Consider the following 14,095-nt stretch of genomic DNA (forward strand, 5'->3'; position numbering starts at 1 on the left):
ATCCAGAACATACAGAACACATGTGCTATAAGGAAGTGAGTCCTATCAGGAGGCTGACAGAGCAGTCTACAGTGAGGTGAAAGGCAAACAGGGCTGGGGTAGGAACCCTGGACATGAGGAAGCTGGGATCTGAGAGCCTATAAGAAAAAGAATCAGCATAGAGAGAGGTGCAGAGGAATCTCCAGCAAGCACCCCCCAACATCTTGGATGGGCCTACAAAGCACACGGGTATGGAAAGGTTCAAAGCACTTTAGCCAAGGCCAGAATGTTGATGTCCTGAGTGGAAATCCTACCCCAGAAGCAAAGCAGCTTCCACTCAGCAAAGAAGGAAGCAGGGACAGTGGGCAGGAGCCAGATGCTGAAAGTCCATGTTGTCTAGGACATGACCCAAACTTTCCTGATTAACAAAGAACTGAAGAAAGACCATCCCTCAGTAGGAAAGAAAATGAGTCAAATTTGATCCAAAAGGAAGCAGAGTTTGGAACCAAGAAAGAGAGCTATGCTAAAGATTGGCACGAGCGTGTTTTTATTGAACTGAAACTCTGGCAGAGAAATATGGGGTCTAGACAGGAAAGTAGAAGTGATAAAGAAGCAAAATGAAATTTTCTAAATGGGAAAACATAAATTACAAGACTAAAAATTGGTTGGTTGGCTTGATCAGCAAATGACTGTGGCAAAAGATGGAGGTGACCTTGATGGCAGTCCAGGAGAAATTATCCAAGGCAAGCAGAGATGAGGGTGTGTTGAGGAAGGAGATGGAGATGGCTGAGGAGATAAAAGATTTCACAAGTGAGAACTAGAGTATAGATCCCCCATCATCCACTTAATTGCTGAGTGAGCATCGTGACCCGCCTACCATTGCAGAGACAGAACCAATGGGGTAAGCTGGCCAGGTAGACTAGCTGCATCAGTGAAGTCAAAATTCAACAGACAGACCTTGTTTCAATGAATAATGTAGAAGGCAGTAGAGGAAGACTCCATATTTGTACACATGTACATGGGCATCTGCACACACATGTGCACCCACACACAAATACAAATGCCACACATATGTACAAACATAGAGAAGAGAATCAGAAATCTGGGAAGTTGTATCAAACTCCCCAGTGTATATGCAATTGGAAACCCAGAAGGAAAGGAGTTGAGTTAAGGGGTCAAAATGGATAGTCAGCAAACGTGGCTCAGGAGTGTCTTAGTTACTTTTCTACTGCTGTGAAGAGACACGATTACCAAAGCAACTTATAGAGGGAAGCAATTGAGAGTTTATAGTTTCAGAGGGTGAGTCCATGACCATAATGATGAGAAGCATGGCAGCAGGCAAGCAGGCACAGTGCTGGAGCAGTAACTGAGAGCTTCCAGCCTGATTGGCAAGTTGGAAAGAAAAGGAGGAAACTGGGAATGTGATGGGCCTTTGAAACCTCACATGCCACCCCAGTGACAAAGCTCCTCCAACAAAGCTGCACCAACTAATTCTTCCCAAACACTTGGACCAAGCATCAAACAGGGCCTTGGCCAACCACTCTCAAGGGATGATGAAAGATGTGCATTTTCAGAGAGCAGGTATGCAGAAATCAACAGACCAAGTCTTCCAGAAGCCTACTCTGAAGCTCCTGTTGAACCTCTTGAAACCAACAAAAAAGCACCAAAAGAAGGTAGCACTGGGAGCCAGGAAATTCAATGGCTGCCTTCCTGTTAGAAGCTGTGTCAGCCAGAGGAGAGTGGCAAAACTTCAAAATGATGAAAAGAAACTGGAATATCATCAACCTGGAAATAGCATTCAGAGACTCTTTCAGAAATACAGGGGAAAGGAAGACATTTTCAGAAAAGGTAAATAAGCATGTTGCCAGTGAACCCACATAACCAGAGATCGCAAGAAACTCTTCAAAAGCAAGAAATGGCTCTCAGTGGGAACCCAGAACCTTCACTGGCAACAGGCAGCAACAGAATTGAGAAAATAAATGGATGCAGCATGAGATGGCTTTATCTTTATGACTTTTCACCTTGACATGTTCTGCAACAGGCAAAAATGCTAACATTGTCTTATGGAATATGCAAAGTATGTTGGTATAACATCATGACAGCTGCAGTAAAATGGGAATAGATGGGCCCTGGAGGCTCGGCAGAATTCTGTATTTCATAAGAAGTAGAGTTTGTCAGCTGGGAAGAGCTACAGGCTTATATTACAATCGCTAGGGCAGCCACTACCAAGCTAGTGCAATAAAATGCAGCTGAAATTGGTAATTAGGGACACTATTTAGTTTGTTACTAAAGTCACTCGCTTGTGGTTTTGCTTTTGTTGCTGTGTTTTCCAGGGTCTTACCCCCCAAATCACTGCCCAAGCCAGTGTCTTATTACTTCCTCCCTATTTTTTCTAAGACTTAAATTTGTTCTATGTGTGTGTATCCAGAAGAGGGCATCAGATCCGTGAAGCTGGACCCAGAGGCAGTTGCAAGCGGCCTAATGTAAATACTGGTAAACAAACTCAGGACCTCTGGAAGAGCAGCAAGGGCCCTGGGCTGCTGAGCTGTCTCTCCAGCTCCCTCTGTGTTTTCTTGTAGAAGTCTGAAGGTCTCAGAGTTTGTGTATAAGTCTTTATTCTATTTTGGGTTGCTTTTTGCATGGAGTATGGAGTAAGAGTTCAGTTCCCTTCCTCTGTGTGTGGATACCTGGGTTCCACAAAATCACTGATCCTTTCTCTGATGTGTGTCCATGGCACCGTTTTCAAAAAAAAATCAATTGAGAGTAAATATGAGGGTTTTTTTCTGGGATGTCTATCCTGTCTCATTGGCTGGCTTCATTGCTTTATACATCTGTTTCTGTGCCAACACCATAGTGTTTTCACTAGAGCTGCTTTGACATGGGTTTTGAAATTGGGGGTGTGGTGCCCTCAGCTTTGTGCACGTTTACTTAACATTGTCTTGGCAACTTGAGGTTCTTTGTGGTTTCACAGGAAATTATGATTTTTTTCTACTTCTGTAAAAAAAATTACATTAAAATTCGGACAGAGATTATGCTACCTCTGTAGATCACCTCAAGATAAACTAGATAATAATATAATTCAGCATATTAAATTTGTGAGATGAGGGCCTGGAGAGGCGACTTAGAGGTTGGAAGTGTTTGCTGCTCACTCATGAGGATTAGAGTTTTGATCCCAGTAACCACAGCAGGGGGGCAGGGGACTCAACAAGGGCTGTGACTCGAGCTCCAAGGGATCTGATGTCCTCTTCAGTCCTCTGTGGGGGCACCTGCACAGACATTTCTGCATACACTCACCAGACACATGCATAAATAAAATAATAAATCTTTTTCAATTGTAAGGTCTGGAGGCTGGAGAGCGGCCTTGGCAGTTAAGAACATAGGCTGCTCTTCCCGGACACCTGAGCTCAGTTTCACTAGACTGCTCACAGCTCCTACAACTACAGCTTCAGGGCCCCAACACACTCTTCTGGCCTCCACTAGCATTCATGTATAGGTGGCATACATTCACAGAGACACACAACACACACCGAGGCATAACAAAAGTATATCCTTAAAAGCATGTAAAATGTAGTTGTTGCCACCCATAGAAGTAAATTGTTAGCTTTGATAGTATTTTCTTGAGAGGGTTGAAAATATTATACCAAAGACCCAGTGCTCACCCTTAAAAAGTCAGAAAAAGAAGACTGACCATGGTAAGGCTAAAGTAAATGAAACAGAAAAGTGGTTGAATCATGAAGTCAAATACTGAGATGGAAATCAGTGACTATCTACAGAGTCTAGAGGGCAAGAAACACACAAACTGCCCTTTCCAGAAAACTCCAAGGCCACAGCTGCAGTTCTGTATCCTATGAAGTCACAAACTATCAACCTCCTAAAAGGATAATCAAACAGTACTGGGAGCAAAGTCTATACTGCTGGGGCTGAAGACATGAGACCCCAAAATATAGTGCACTGGGATCTGAGAGTCACTACAGTAGCAGAAACAAGAGTCCACTGGCCTGTCCTCCCCAAAGCAGGATGCCAAGGACCTCTCTGGCTTGCTCTAAAGCAGGTCCTAAGACCACTGCAGAAGTGCCTTCCTGACATGCATATAAAGGGGGTGTCCCTATCACTAAAGACTCGGGGGCAGAGAGGACAGGTACACACGGGCCTTTGTAGCTAGGGTTTTCCTGCCTTGCCCACAGTCAGGACAAATCTTTGTCACCCGCCAGTCCCACAGCTGCTCATATCCAACCAAGTAAACACAGAGACTTATATTTCGTACAAACTGTATGGCCGTGGCAGTCTTCTTGCTAACTGTTCTTATAGCTTAAATTAATCCATTTCCACAAATCTATACCCTGCCACACGGCTCGTGGCTTACCAGCATCTTTTTATGCTGCTTGTCAGGGTGGCGGCTGGCAGTGACTCCTTCTGCCTTCCTGTTCTTTTATTTCTCCTCTCTGTTAGTCCCACCTATACTTCCTGCCTAGCCACGGCCAATCAGGTTTTATTTATTGACCAATCAGAGCAACTTGACATACAGACCAATCCCCAGCACAGCCAAGTGCAGACCATCTCAGACACCTGCACTCAGGCCCGTGGTCCTAATCATCCTCTATGCGGACCTGCTGGGTAAAGCCACAAGGAACCCGAGAACGGGCTCCCACAGGACATACAGAACATCCCACAGCAGGCCTTACTGAGCCCCAGTTGTCACTGCGATTGTGCTCCCTTGGTCCCATCCTGTTTCCCACCCTTGCCCCCTTTCCATCAGCCTGAAGCATAGAAAGACATTTGCTGTGGGGTGTCTTTCTGTATACTGTGAATATGTGTTCCTCTGATTGGTTGGTTAATAAAGCTGTTTGGCCTATGTCAAGGCAGCTTAGAGGCAGGCAGGAAATCCAGGAGAGAGACAGGAAGAAGAAAGGCAGAGGCGAAGGAGTCAGCTTCCTGCCATCCAAGGAGCAGCATGCAATGGCACACAAGTAAAGCCACGGAGCACGTGGCGACATATAGATTAATAGAAACGGGCTGAGTTTAGTTATAAGAGCTAGCTAGCAAGAAAATTGAGCCATAGGCCATGCATGCAATTTGTAATTGGTATAAGCCTCTATGTGTTTACATGGGTCTGAGCAGCTGCAGGACCAGGCAGGACTGGAGAAAACCTTCCGACTACAGACATAAACTTTCCCATTTCTTTGATTCTTCCGTGAAGAGTCTTATTCCAATAGAACTCTTTTTTATTAATTTGTCCACTTTTCTCTTTTTCATCTGGTTTTTTTTGTTATGGATGAGGAAAAAAAGTCTTATTCTTCCTACAGTATTTTAGAAACTTTTATATACTCTATCACGTGAAGAATTTTCTTGAGTAACTTGCCTTATCAAAACAGATCTAAGAATAAATAGAAAATGTGAATATCTCTGTATCAGTTGAAGAACTTAAGTTTGGGACCTTAAACTGTGATGGTATTGTGTTCCCCAAAATATTGTGCACCCTAATAAACTTATCTGGGGTCAGAAGACAGAACAGCCACTAGATAGATATAGAGGCCAGAAAATGGTGGCACACACGCTTTTAATCCTATCACTTGGGAGGCAGAGATCCCTCTGGATCTCTGTGAGTTTAAGGCCACACTGGAAACAGCCAAGCATAGTGACTCACGCCTTTAATCCCAGGAAGTGCTGGCAGAAAGCAGAAAGGTATATAAGGCATGAAAACCGGGAACTAGAAGCTTTTGGCCTGGTTAAGCTTTTAGGCTCTGAGCAACAGTTCAGCTGAGACCCATTCTGGATGAGGACTGAGAGGCTTCCAGTCTGAGGAAACAGGATCAGCTGAGGAACTGGTGAGGTGAGGTGGCTGTGGCTTGTTCTGCTTCTCTGATCTTCCAGCATTCACCCCAATACTTGGCTTCAGGTTTAAGATTCCTGCTACATTGAACCTTCCACAAAGAAAATCTGAGGCCCAGATGATGTTACTACAAAAATATGCAAATCCAGGCTACATTTGTTCATAAAGTAGAACTGGTTCAAATACTTCCCAGCTCATATTATGAAGCCATTAATGCTCTTACTCTAGAACCACACAATCAGATGGAAGACCAAAACTAACCAGTATCTCCCACGATCCTAGATGCCAAAGCCTGAGCCAAGCATCACTGGATTAGAACCGAGACTCTGGGAAGCAGCGCATTGCAGCATTGCACAGTGCAGTGGGACTTGTGCTGGGATACATCTGAGAACACAGCTCACTTGATTAACCAAAACTCACATGGCGACTTCAGTGTTGGCAGAAAAGCATTCTGTAATAGTCAACAACCTTTCAAGGCGAGACCTCTCAACAACTGAGCAATACCGGATCACAGACTCAGACTTACAAAGTCTGCTTAGGAGAGCAATTACAGCTACTCTCAAGCTCGATGGTGAAATGCCGCCCCCTACCTAACATCAAGAACAAAGCAAGCAGGCCTCTTAAAGCCTCTTTGGCATTGTCCCTAACAGTCTGATGATGCTCACCAGGCCTGAGCAGAAATGCACATCTGCCTTGTTATCCAACCTGGTTTTGGAAGTGAAAACCTTCTTAGGGAATCTTTTTTTTTTCCCCAATGGACCGGAACTAAAAAGTACATTGAGTAAAGCTGCAATAATGAAAATTAACTTTATGTTGAATCAATAGAAATGACCAAATAACAGCTAAGTTACTATTACAATACCATAAAATGCCAGAAAATTTGGGACTGATGTATTAGGTGATGATCAAAATCCATCTACTGAAAATGACTTTATTGTCAACATGCCTCTCTAAGAAGATGTAAATAAATTGTTTGTGGACCAGAGGAAAAAACTGTTCTGGTTAGTCAACTTGACACAAACTAGAGTCACTTTGGAAGAGTAAACCTTACTGTCTGATGATTGGACTGTGGCAATATTTATGGGGCATTTTATTGACTAATTGTTGGTGTGGAAGGACCTAATCACTGTGGGAGGTACCACTCCTAGAAAGGTGGTCCTGGGTTCTATAAGAAAACAGGCTGAGAAAGCCATGGGGAGCAGGCCAGTAAGCAACATTCTTCCATGTCCGCTGCTTCAGTTCCTGCCTCCAGGTTCCTGCCTTGAGTTTCTTCCCTGACCTCCCTTCATAGTGGACTACAATCTCTAAGGTGCAGTAAACCCTTTTCTCCCCGACTGCACTGGTAACAGTGGTTATCACAGCACCAGAGAAGTTGCTAGGACACTAGTCTCCTCTTCTTCCCTGGTGCCACTCCAGCTTTGATGTGTATTAATGTGAAAAGCTTGACCTGTCTGCATGCAATCTAGAATGCACAGATGAGAGAAATCCCAGAGCATTTGTCTTCTGAGTCTAACTTCTATCCCTCAATACAATGATCTCCAGCTTCATCCCTGGTCAGATTGTATGACATACAATTGAAGGAAATTGTCTTTATTAAACTCATCATTATATATAGTGAGTATACCTCAATAAAAAAATTTTTTTTAAATGCTCAAGTGAGAGCAAGAGAAAAGGGACCAGGATTGCCATGGCAGCAGCAGTCCTCAGGATGAACTGTGCAGTCTTTGCGATAGTGTCCTGATCCGAAGTGCTTTTTTTAAGTTTAAATGTTTTCAGAAAAGCACGGATGTAGACTGGACAGCTGAGGAAAAGCAGGACAGAGTCTCAGGCTTTACTCTCTTCCCCCAAGACTTGCTGGAAATCTACAGAAACCATCAGAAGGTGGAGTTGACAAAGGAACAGACACGGGTGCTGGCAGGAATGAAAGCCATAAGCTGAAGCCTGTGGTCCAGGCCGCCTAGCATGGCGTACACTGCGGGCAATAACAGAGACCCTGTCTCAACCAAGGTAGAAGGTGAGGACCCACATTCCAGGCTGTCCTCTAACCTCCACACCACACTGTGGCACATGCATGCCTGAACTCACATACGTGAATACACACATACACACACACACACACACACACACACACACACACACACACACCTGCAAGTATGCACAGATTTTTTTAAAAAGATTTCTTTTACAAGTTCCAGTGTGGTGCCATGCAGGATGAGGCAACTCACTAGTACACACACACACACACACACACACACACACACACACTATAAAAGTAATCATTTTTTAAAATTCATTCTTCGTGAAAGCTAGAAAAGGAAGAGAGATGGGTTGTATCAAAATCAGTAGTGACTCCTTTTTGCAGATCATATAAAACCTATAAGCAGCAGCCTCCTGTGTGCTTTCCTAAGCGGAAACTTTAGAATTTGTGGAGTAGGACTAACCCCACTGTGATGATGCCAGTGGGTAAAAATACCATGGTTTGCTCCGCAGGGGAAAAATAGGAATTGTGCGACATGTAGCAGGAAGTATTGTCAGCACAACAAAGGAAAACAGTGCCACCCACACGTCAGTCTGGACCCTCAGCACCAAACTCTGCGGTCTGATTTACCTAAGGCACACAGCGGGTTGCACTGGAACCGAGCAGGCCTTGGGGACACCTCCCTTCTCCCCATACCTGTGCACACTTGACTTCTACTTCCCTTTCAGATTGGTCCAGTCCGCGTGGTGCTTTTCAGCCAGCTCTTTGGTGTAAAATGCCTTTACCAGCCAACCAAGTCAGGCCTCCCATCTTCACTCCCCTCCCCCCACACCCCCACACCCCCCGCAGGCTGTTCCACCCTGTTATTTGAGACAGGGTCTCTCATTAGCCTGGAGCTCACCGGACAGGCTGGCTACCCAGTGAGCCCCGGGGATCCGCCATCTTTGCCACCCAGGTGCTGAGATTAGACACATACACCACCATTCCCGACTCTTTTAAGTGGTTACTGGGGCTCAGACTCAGGACCTTATGCTTTCAAAGCAAGCATTTTACTTACTGAGCATCTCCCCAGCCCCTAATTCTCCATTTTCTAAGGGAACAATTGGAATTTTGAAAAGACCAGAGTCACCACAGCTGATGATAGATTCAAAAGATATCCATGGCAGGAAACTGGGGAACCCTTCTAGAGTCATACCAGGAGCTTATAGACAAGAGGGAAGTTGGCTTTCAGTGTGTGGCCCCAGGTAATTTCAGATCCAGGAGACCATCAGTACCTTCACTACCAGCTGCCTACTCCTCTGTAGTAGCAAATTCCATCTGCTTGGTGTATCCACTCTGTATGTCTTGCCCAAGACAGTGCTACCTACATTCAGTCTGCACACAAGTGCTTTGCGGTCTGTGTGGAGCTTGTCCACAAACAAGCATCCCTGGAGGCCACACTTCTGGAGTTGCAAGTAGGCACTGCACTTAAAGGGCCCCTCTCTGAGATGAACTACACCATTCATTTCACACACATCCATCAAGCTCTGAGGCGGGTTTCTGGGTGGCTCACGTTTCTTTTCTATTTCCCCTCTTGTAGATAAAGAATTCATCTACAGAGAACGGAAAGGGAGCGTCATACTGCGGAATGTTGAAACAAATAATTCTACGGTGTTAATAGAAGGCAAAAAAATTGTAAGTACTCTCTCTAATGACCAGGATAATTTCAGAGTAATTTTTTCCCCTCCTTCAAGTCAATAAAGCAGAAAATGACTTTAGGCTTCAACTTTCGGTCGAGCCGAGGAGAAGCATTAACTTGTAATACCTCTGGCTGAGCAAGTAAAGATAATGAGGAATTGAAAGCACTAATTTAATAAGTTGAAAGCCTGCTTTCTTTGGGGGGGTGGGTGTCCTGAAAATCCTTCCACAGGTGTTGGAAGCAAGTGTTGCATATCAAATATAATTGAAAGATAAAGTCCGAAAGCTTTCACGCATTTATGGAACAGTCCCAATAAAACCCACAGAGTAATACTTCAAGAGAACTTGCTCAATTTTATTTAAGAAAAAAAAAATCCCTGCTCAGGGAATATTGACTTAGGTACCATGGCTCTGTCATGATAGAGAGCACTGGATACAGCAAGGGTTTTTTGTGGTTTAAAATAAGTACTAAGCCAATCTGAAGGTACTGCTTTTTCAGACAGGAAGCCTTGTTTTGGATTTGTGTATGAAAATATTAGTAAAGCTGACTGGTTCACTACCAGAAATCATCAGAGGGGAATTGATTTCCTTTCTCTGTTTACAGTGCACTGGCACTTGGTGTTAGGAGAAGTGCCCTGTGAATCCGAAGGCTGATCATTTTCTTGCCTGCTTCCTTTGGGACAGTAAAAGGAGGAAGCAAAGGTGAACGTGTGAATAGTGAGAATTGAAAAACGGCCAAATGTCCAGGTCAGAGTGATGATAAACCAGCTGGGGTGAGGCTCAGACCTGAGGAAGAAGCCAGGCTAATGGAATATGGACAAGAAGAGTTATAGAAGAGGCCAGTCTTCCCCCAGAGAAGGCCACAAGGCAGTGATGGCCAGGTCCAGGAGCTTTGCCTAGGGAAAGAAAGGGGGACTTCTTCACTGAGCACCCATCCTGGACCCAGTGGAAGCTGCCTCTACCCTTTGCTCCAGGGACATTCAACTGCCTGTTGCATTTTTCTGTTGCATTTTTTCTGTTACAGGTTACTGTGTCTTTAACACAGATGCATCCTGCTCTTTATATAACCTGGCCTACCCCATGAGGGTGTCACTCCCAGAATCATCTTGGGGTCCAATCAAATTATATTCTCCATAGAGGACTAGGAGAGAAGAATGCGCCTACCCTATTGCACTAAAAGTTCATTTGGGGTAGAATTATGAAGATTTCATCTGACTCAGCCCACTTCGAAGACTAAAGTTACAGGAATGTTTTTAAATGTTTGTCAGAAAGAGAAAACACTCTGACTGCTGCTGAAGGGACAGACATTTCCAGCTTAGGGTGTGGTTTAGTCTAAGCAGAGAGTATATGTACAGCTGTGCATGCAGAAGACACAGAGCACAGCCCCTTAGGTGCAGGAGAGATGGCTCAATGGTTAGGGGCAGTGCCTGTTCTTCCGGAGGACCCAGATTCCTAGCACCCCATGGTGGTTCATAGCTGACTATAACTCCAATCCCAGTGGATCTAATACCCTCTTTTGGCCTCCTCACGCACGAGGCACATATGTGGTGTGCAAACATACATGCAGGCAAAACACGTATACACATAAAATAAAAACAAATAAGTCTTTAAAATCAGTAGTTTTTAAGAGGCCATGTTTAACTGAGGTTGTCTTAGGCAAATAGTGAGACAATTTCAGACTCCACTCTAAGGACAGAAAAATGTTCACCTTGCACAGTAACTGGCTTATTCCATTTACCACAGTCTTTATTGCCCTGAAATGTCACAAATGCACTAATTTACAAACATTTATTGGACACTGAATACATGCAATCTGATCAATGGATAATTTTTCACTCAAAGCCACATTTAAATGCTGCCAGAAACAGAATTTTTTAAAAAGGAACACAGGATAAATGTCACCTAGCGGCCTGCACTGTCATTCAGATGCAGAATCTGGGTTTGATTCCTTCCCAGTTGCTTAGCTGCTGCAAGTGTATAGGCTCCTGTTTCTCCATTTCCAAGTTAAAAGTAATTTCTCCTGCCAGCCTAGAACATGGGGGCTGCTGTGGTACCTGTAGACCGTGTCTTCCTAAGATAGGACAGGGGGAAACTAAGGGACAGGGAGCATTGTTACTCTTCTCCTTGCTGTGACCAAAACCCTGACAAGAAACAACTTAAGGGAGGTTTATGTGGGTTGATGGCTTGAGGAGGGCACAGGTGGTCATGAAGGGGAAGGTATGGCAACAGCAGGCCCTGTGGAGAAGGAGGATCTCACATCAGGCCCTGTGGAGAATCTCACAGCAGACCCTGTGGAGGAGGATCTCACAGCAGGCCCTGTGGAGGAGGATCTCACAGGAGGCCCTGTGGAGGAGGATCTCACAGGAGGCCCTGTGGAGGAGGATCTCACAGCAGGCCCTGTGGAGGAGGAGGATCTCACAGCAGGCCCTGTGGAGGAGGATCTCACAGCAGGCCCTGTGGAGAAGGAGGATCTCACAGCAGGCCCTGTGGAGAAGGAGGGTCTCACAGCAGGCCCTGTGGAGGAGGATCTCACACCAGGCCCTGTGGAGGAGGATCTCACAGCAGGCCCTGTGGAGGATCTCACACCAGGCCCTGTGGAGGATCTCACAGCAGGGCCCTGTGAAGGAGGATTTCACAGCAGGCCCTGTGGAGAAGGATCTCACAGAAGGCCCTGTGGAGGATCTCACAGCAGACCCTGTGGAGGAGGATCTCACACCAGGCCCTGTGGAGGAGGATCTCACAGCAGGCCCTGTGAAGGATCTCACAGCAGGCCCTATGGAGGAGGATCTCACAGCAGGCCCTGTGGAGGAGGATCTCACAGCAGGCCCTGTGGAGGAGGATCCCACAGCAGGCCCTGTGAAGGAGGATCTCACAGCAGGCCCTGTGGAGGAGGATCTCACAGCAGGCCCTGTGGAGGAGGATCTCACAGCAGGCCCTGTGAAGGATCTCACACCAGGCCTTGTGGAGGAGGATCTCACAGCAGACCTTGTGGAGGAGGATCTCACAGGAGGCCCTGTGAAGGAGGATCTCACACAGGCCCTGTGGAGGAGGATCTCACAGCAGGCCCTGTGGAGGAGGATCTCACAGCAGGCCCTGTGAAGGATCTCACACCAGGCCTTGTGGAGGAGGATCTCACAGCAGACCTTGTGGAGGAGGATCTCACAGGAGGCCCTGTGAAGGAGGATCTCACACAGGCCCTGTGGAGGAGGATCTCACAGCAGGCCCTGTGGAGGAGGAGGATCTCACAGCAGGCTCTGTGGAGGAGGATTTCACATCAGGCCCTGTGAAGGATCTCACAGCAGGCCCTATGGTATCAAGGAAAATGAAACTCTATAGAAAAGAGATGTAACTGTGCAAAAGAGATATGTGACTGTGTGGAGAATGTATGGAGAATGTAACAATGTGGAATGTGTCTATGTGAAGACAGATTTTCAGAGAAAGAGATTTTTAAGATGAAGTAAAAGAGAAAGTTAGCATCAGAAAGTATGTGTATTTCCTTTCAGACAGACAGAAAATTATTTCTAAATACCCTCAGATAAAAAAGTTTCCTAAAGATACCCTGAGGTCTTCTATTTACAACCCTGGAGCAGCTCTCGGGAGCTGGCCTCTCCCAGACTGCATTACCATTCCAGAAGAGAGGAAGGAAGAATGGGAGAATACCCAGGAACGGTCAAACCAAAGCAAAACCAAAGCCAGGCAAGGGAAACATCAAATCTTGCAGCTCCCTATCTAGCATCTGGGGCTTGTGATGAAACTATCCAGGTTCTAATGGACACAGGTAGCTCCTCCCGTCCAGCTCTGCTGCTCTAGCACCTCTCTCTAGGGTCACCTTCATGACACCTACAGCTTCTCTCAGCAGTCGACCTATTGCCCTAGCATCTCCAACATCCCGAGAGCTCCGGTGCATCTTAGGCTTCCTCTTCAGAGCTGCATGCACAAGCACGTGCAGGTACTCCAGCCTACATGGCCTGCCAGTAACTCTCTGGAATTTGGTACAAGATCCCTTGATACCTTCAGTTCACATCTTTCCTGCCTTCCAAACAAGTACATGTGGATAGTACTGTCAGGTTCTGCTGTGGACTTGGGATGGAGCTTGTCTACCACGGACAACAGCTGCAGCAGCCTCTGTGCACTAACCCCAGGGAAAAACTTGCCAAGACAGCTGCTTTCTGGAACCAGGAGCCCCTGTGTGGTGGTTTGAATAGGTATGGCCCCCATAGACTTGGGTGTTTGAGTGTTTTGTCATAGGGAGTGGTACTGTTAGTAGGCGTGGCCTTGTTGGAGGAAGTGGGTCACTGGGGGTGGGCTTTGAAGTCTCAGAAGCTCAAGTCTGGCCAGTGTGTCTCAGTCTCTCCTTTCTGCTGCCTGCTGATCTGGATGTAGAACTCTCAGCTCCTTCTCCAGCACCATGTCTGCCTGCACATTGCCATGCTTCCGGCATGATAATGGACTAAACCTCTGAAACTGTAAGCCAACCCAATTACATTTTTTTTCTTTATAAGAGTTGCCACGGTCATGGTGTCTTCTTCACAGCAATGAAGACCCAAGCTAAGACACCCTGCAGCAGCATTCCCAATTTAGGCTCCTTCCTTTCAAATGAATTCGTATTTGTACAAGTTAGAGCCTTTGGT

The 14,095-nt window shown here is 45.9% G+C and overlaps 1 protein-coding gene across 4 annotated transcripts in view; it reads left to right on the forward strand.

Annotated features, from left to right (window-relative positions):
- The window catches only part of Dpp6 (dipeptidyl peptidase like 6), an 876,452-nt gene that overhangs the window by 611,704 nt on the left and 250,653 nt on the right, over nt 1–14,095 (forward strand). For all 4 annotated transcript variants that reach the window (XM_037204345.1, XM_037204347.1, XM_037204344.1 and 1 more), the window contains exon 4: nt 9,367–9,461. In XM_037204345.1, the coding sequence (XP_037060240.1) occupies nt 9,367–9,461 (95 nt within the window). The remainder of the gene's footprint in view (nt 1–9,366; nt 9,462–14,095) is intronic.

Source organism: Peromyscus leucopus, chromosome 3 (assembly GCF_004664715.2).
Source record: "Peromyscus leucopus breed LL Stock chromosome 3, UCI_PerLeu_2.1, whole genome shotgun sequence".
Classification (NCBI taxonomy): Eukaryota; Metazoa; Chordata; class Mammalia; order Rodentia; family Cricetidae; genus Peromyscus; species Peromyscus leucopus.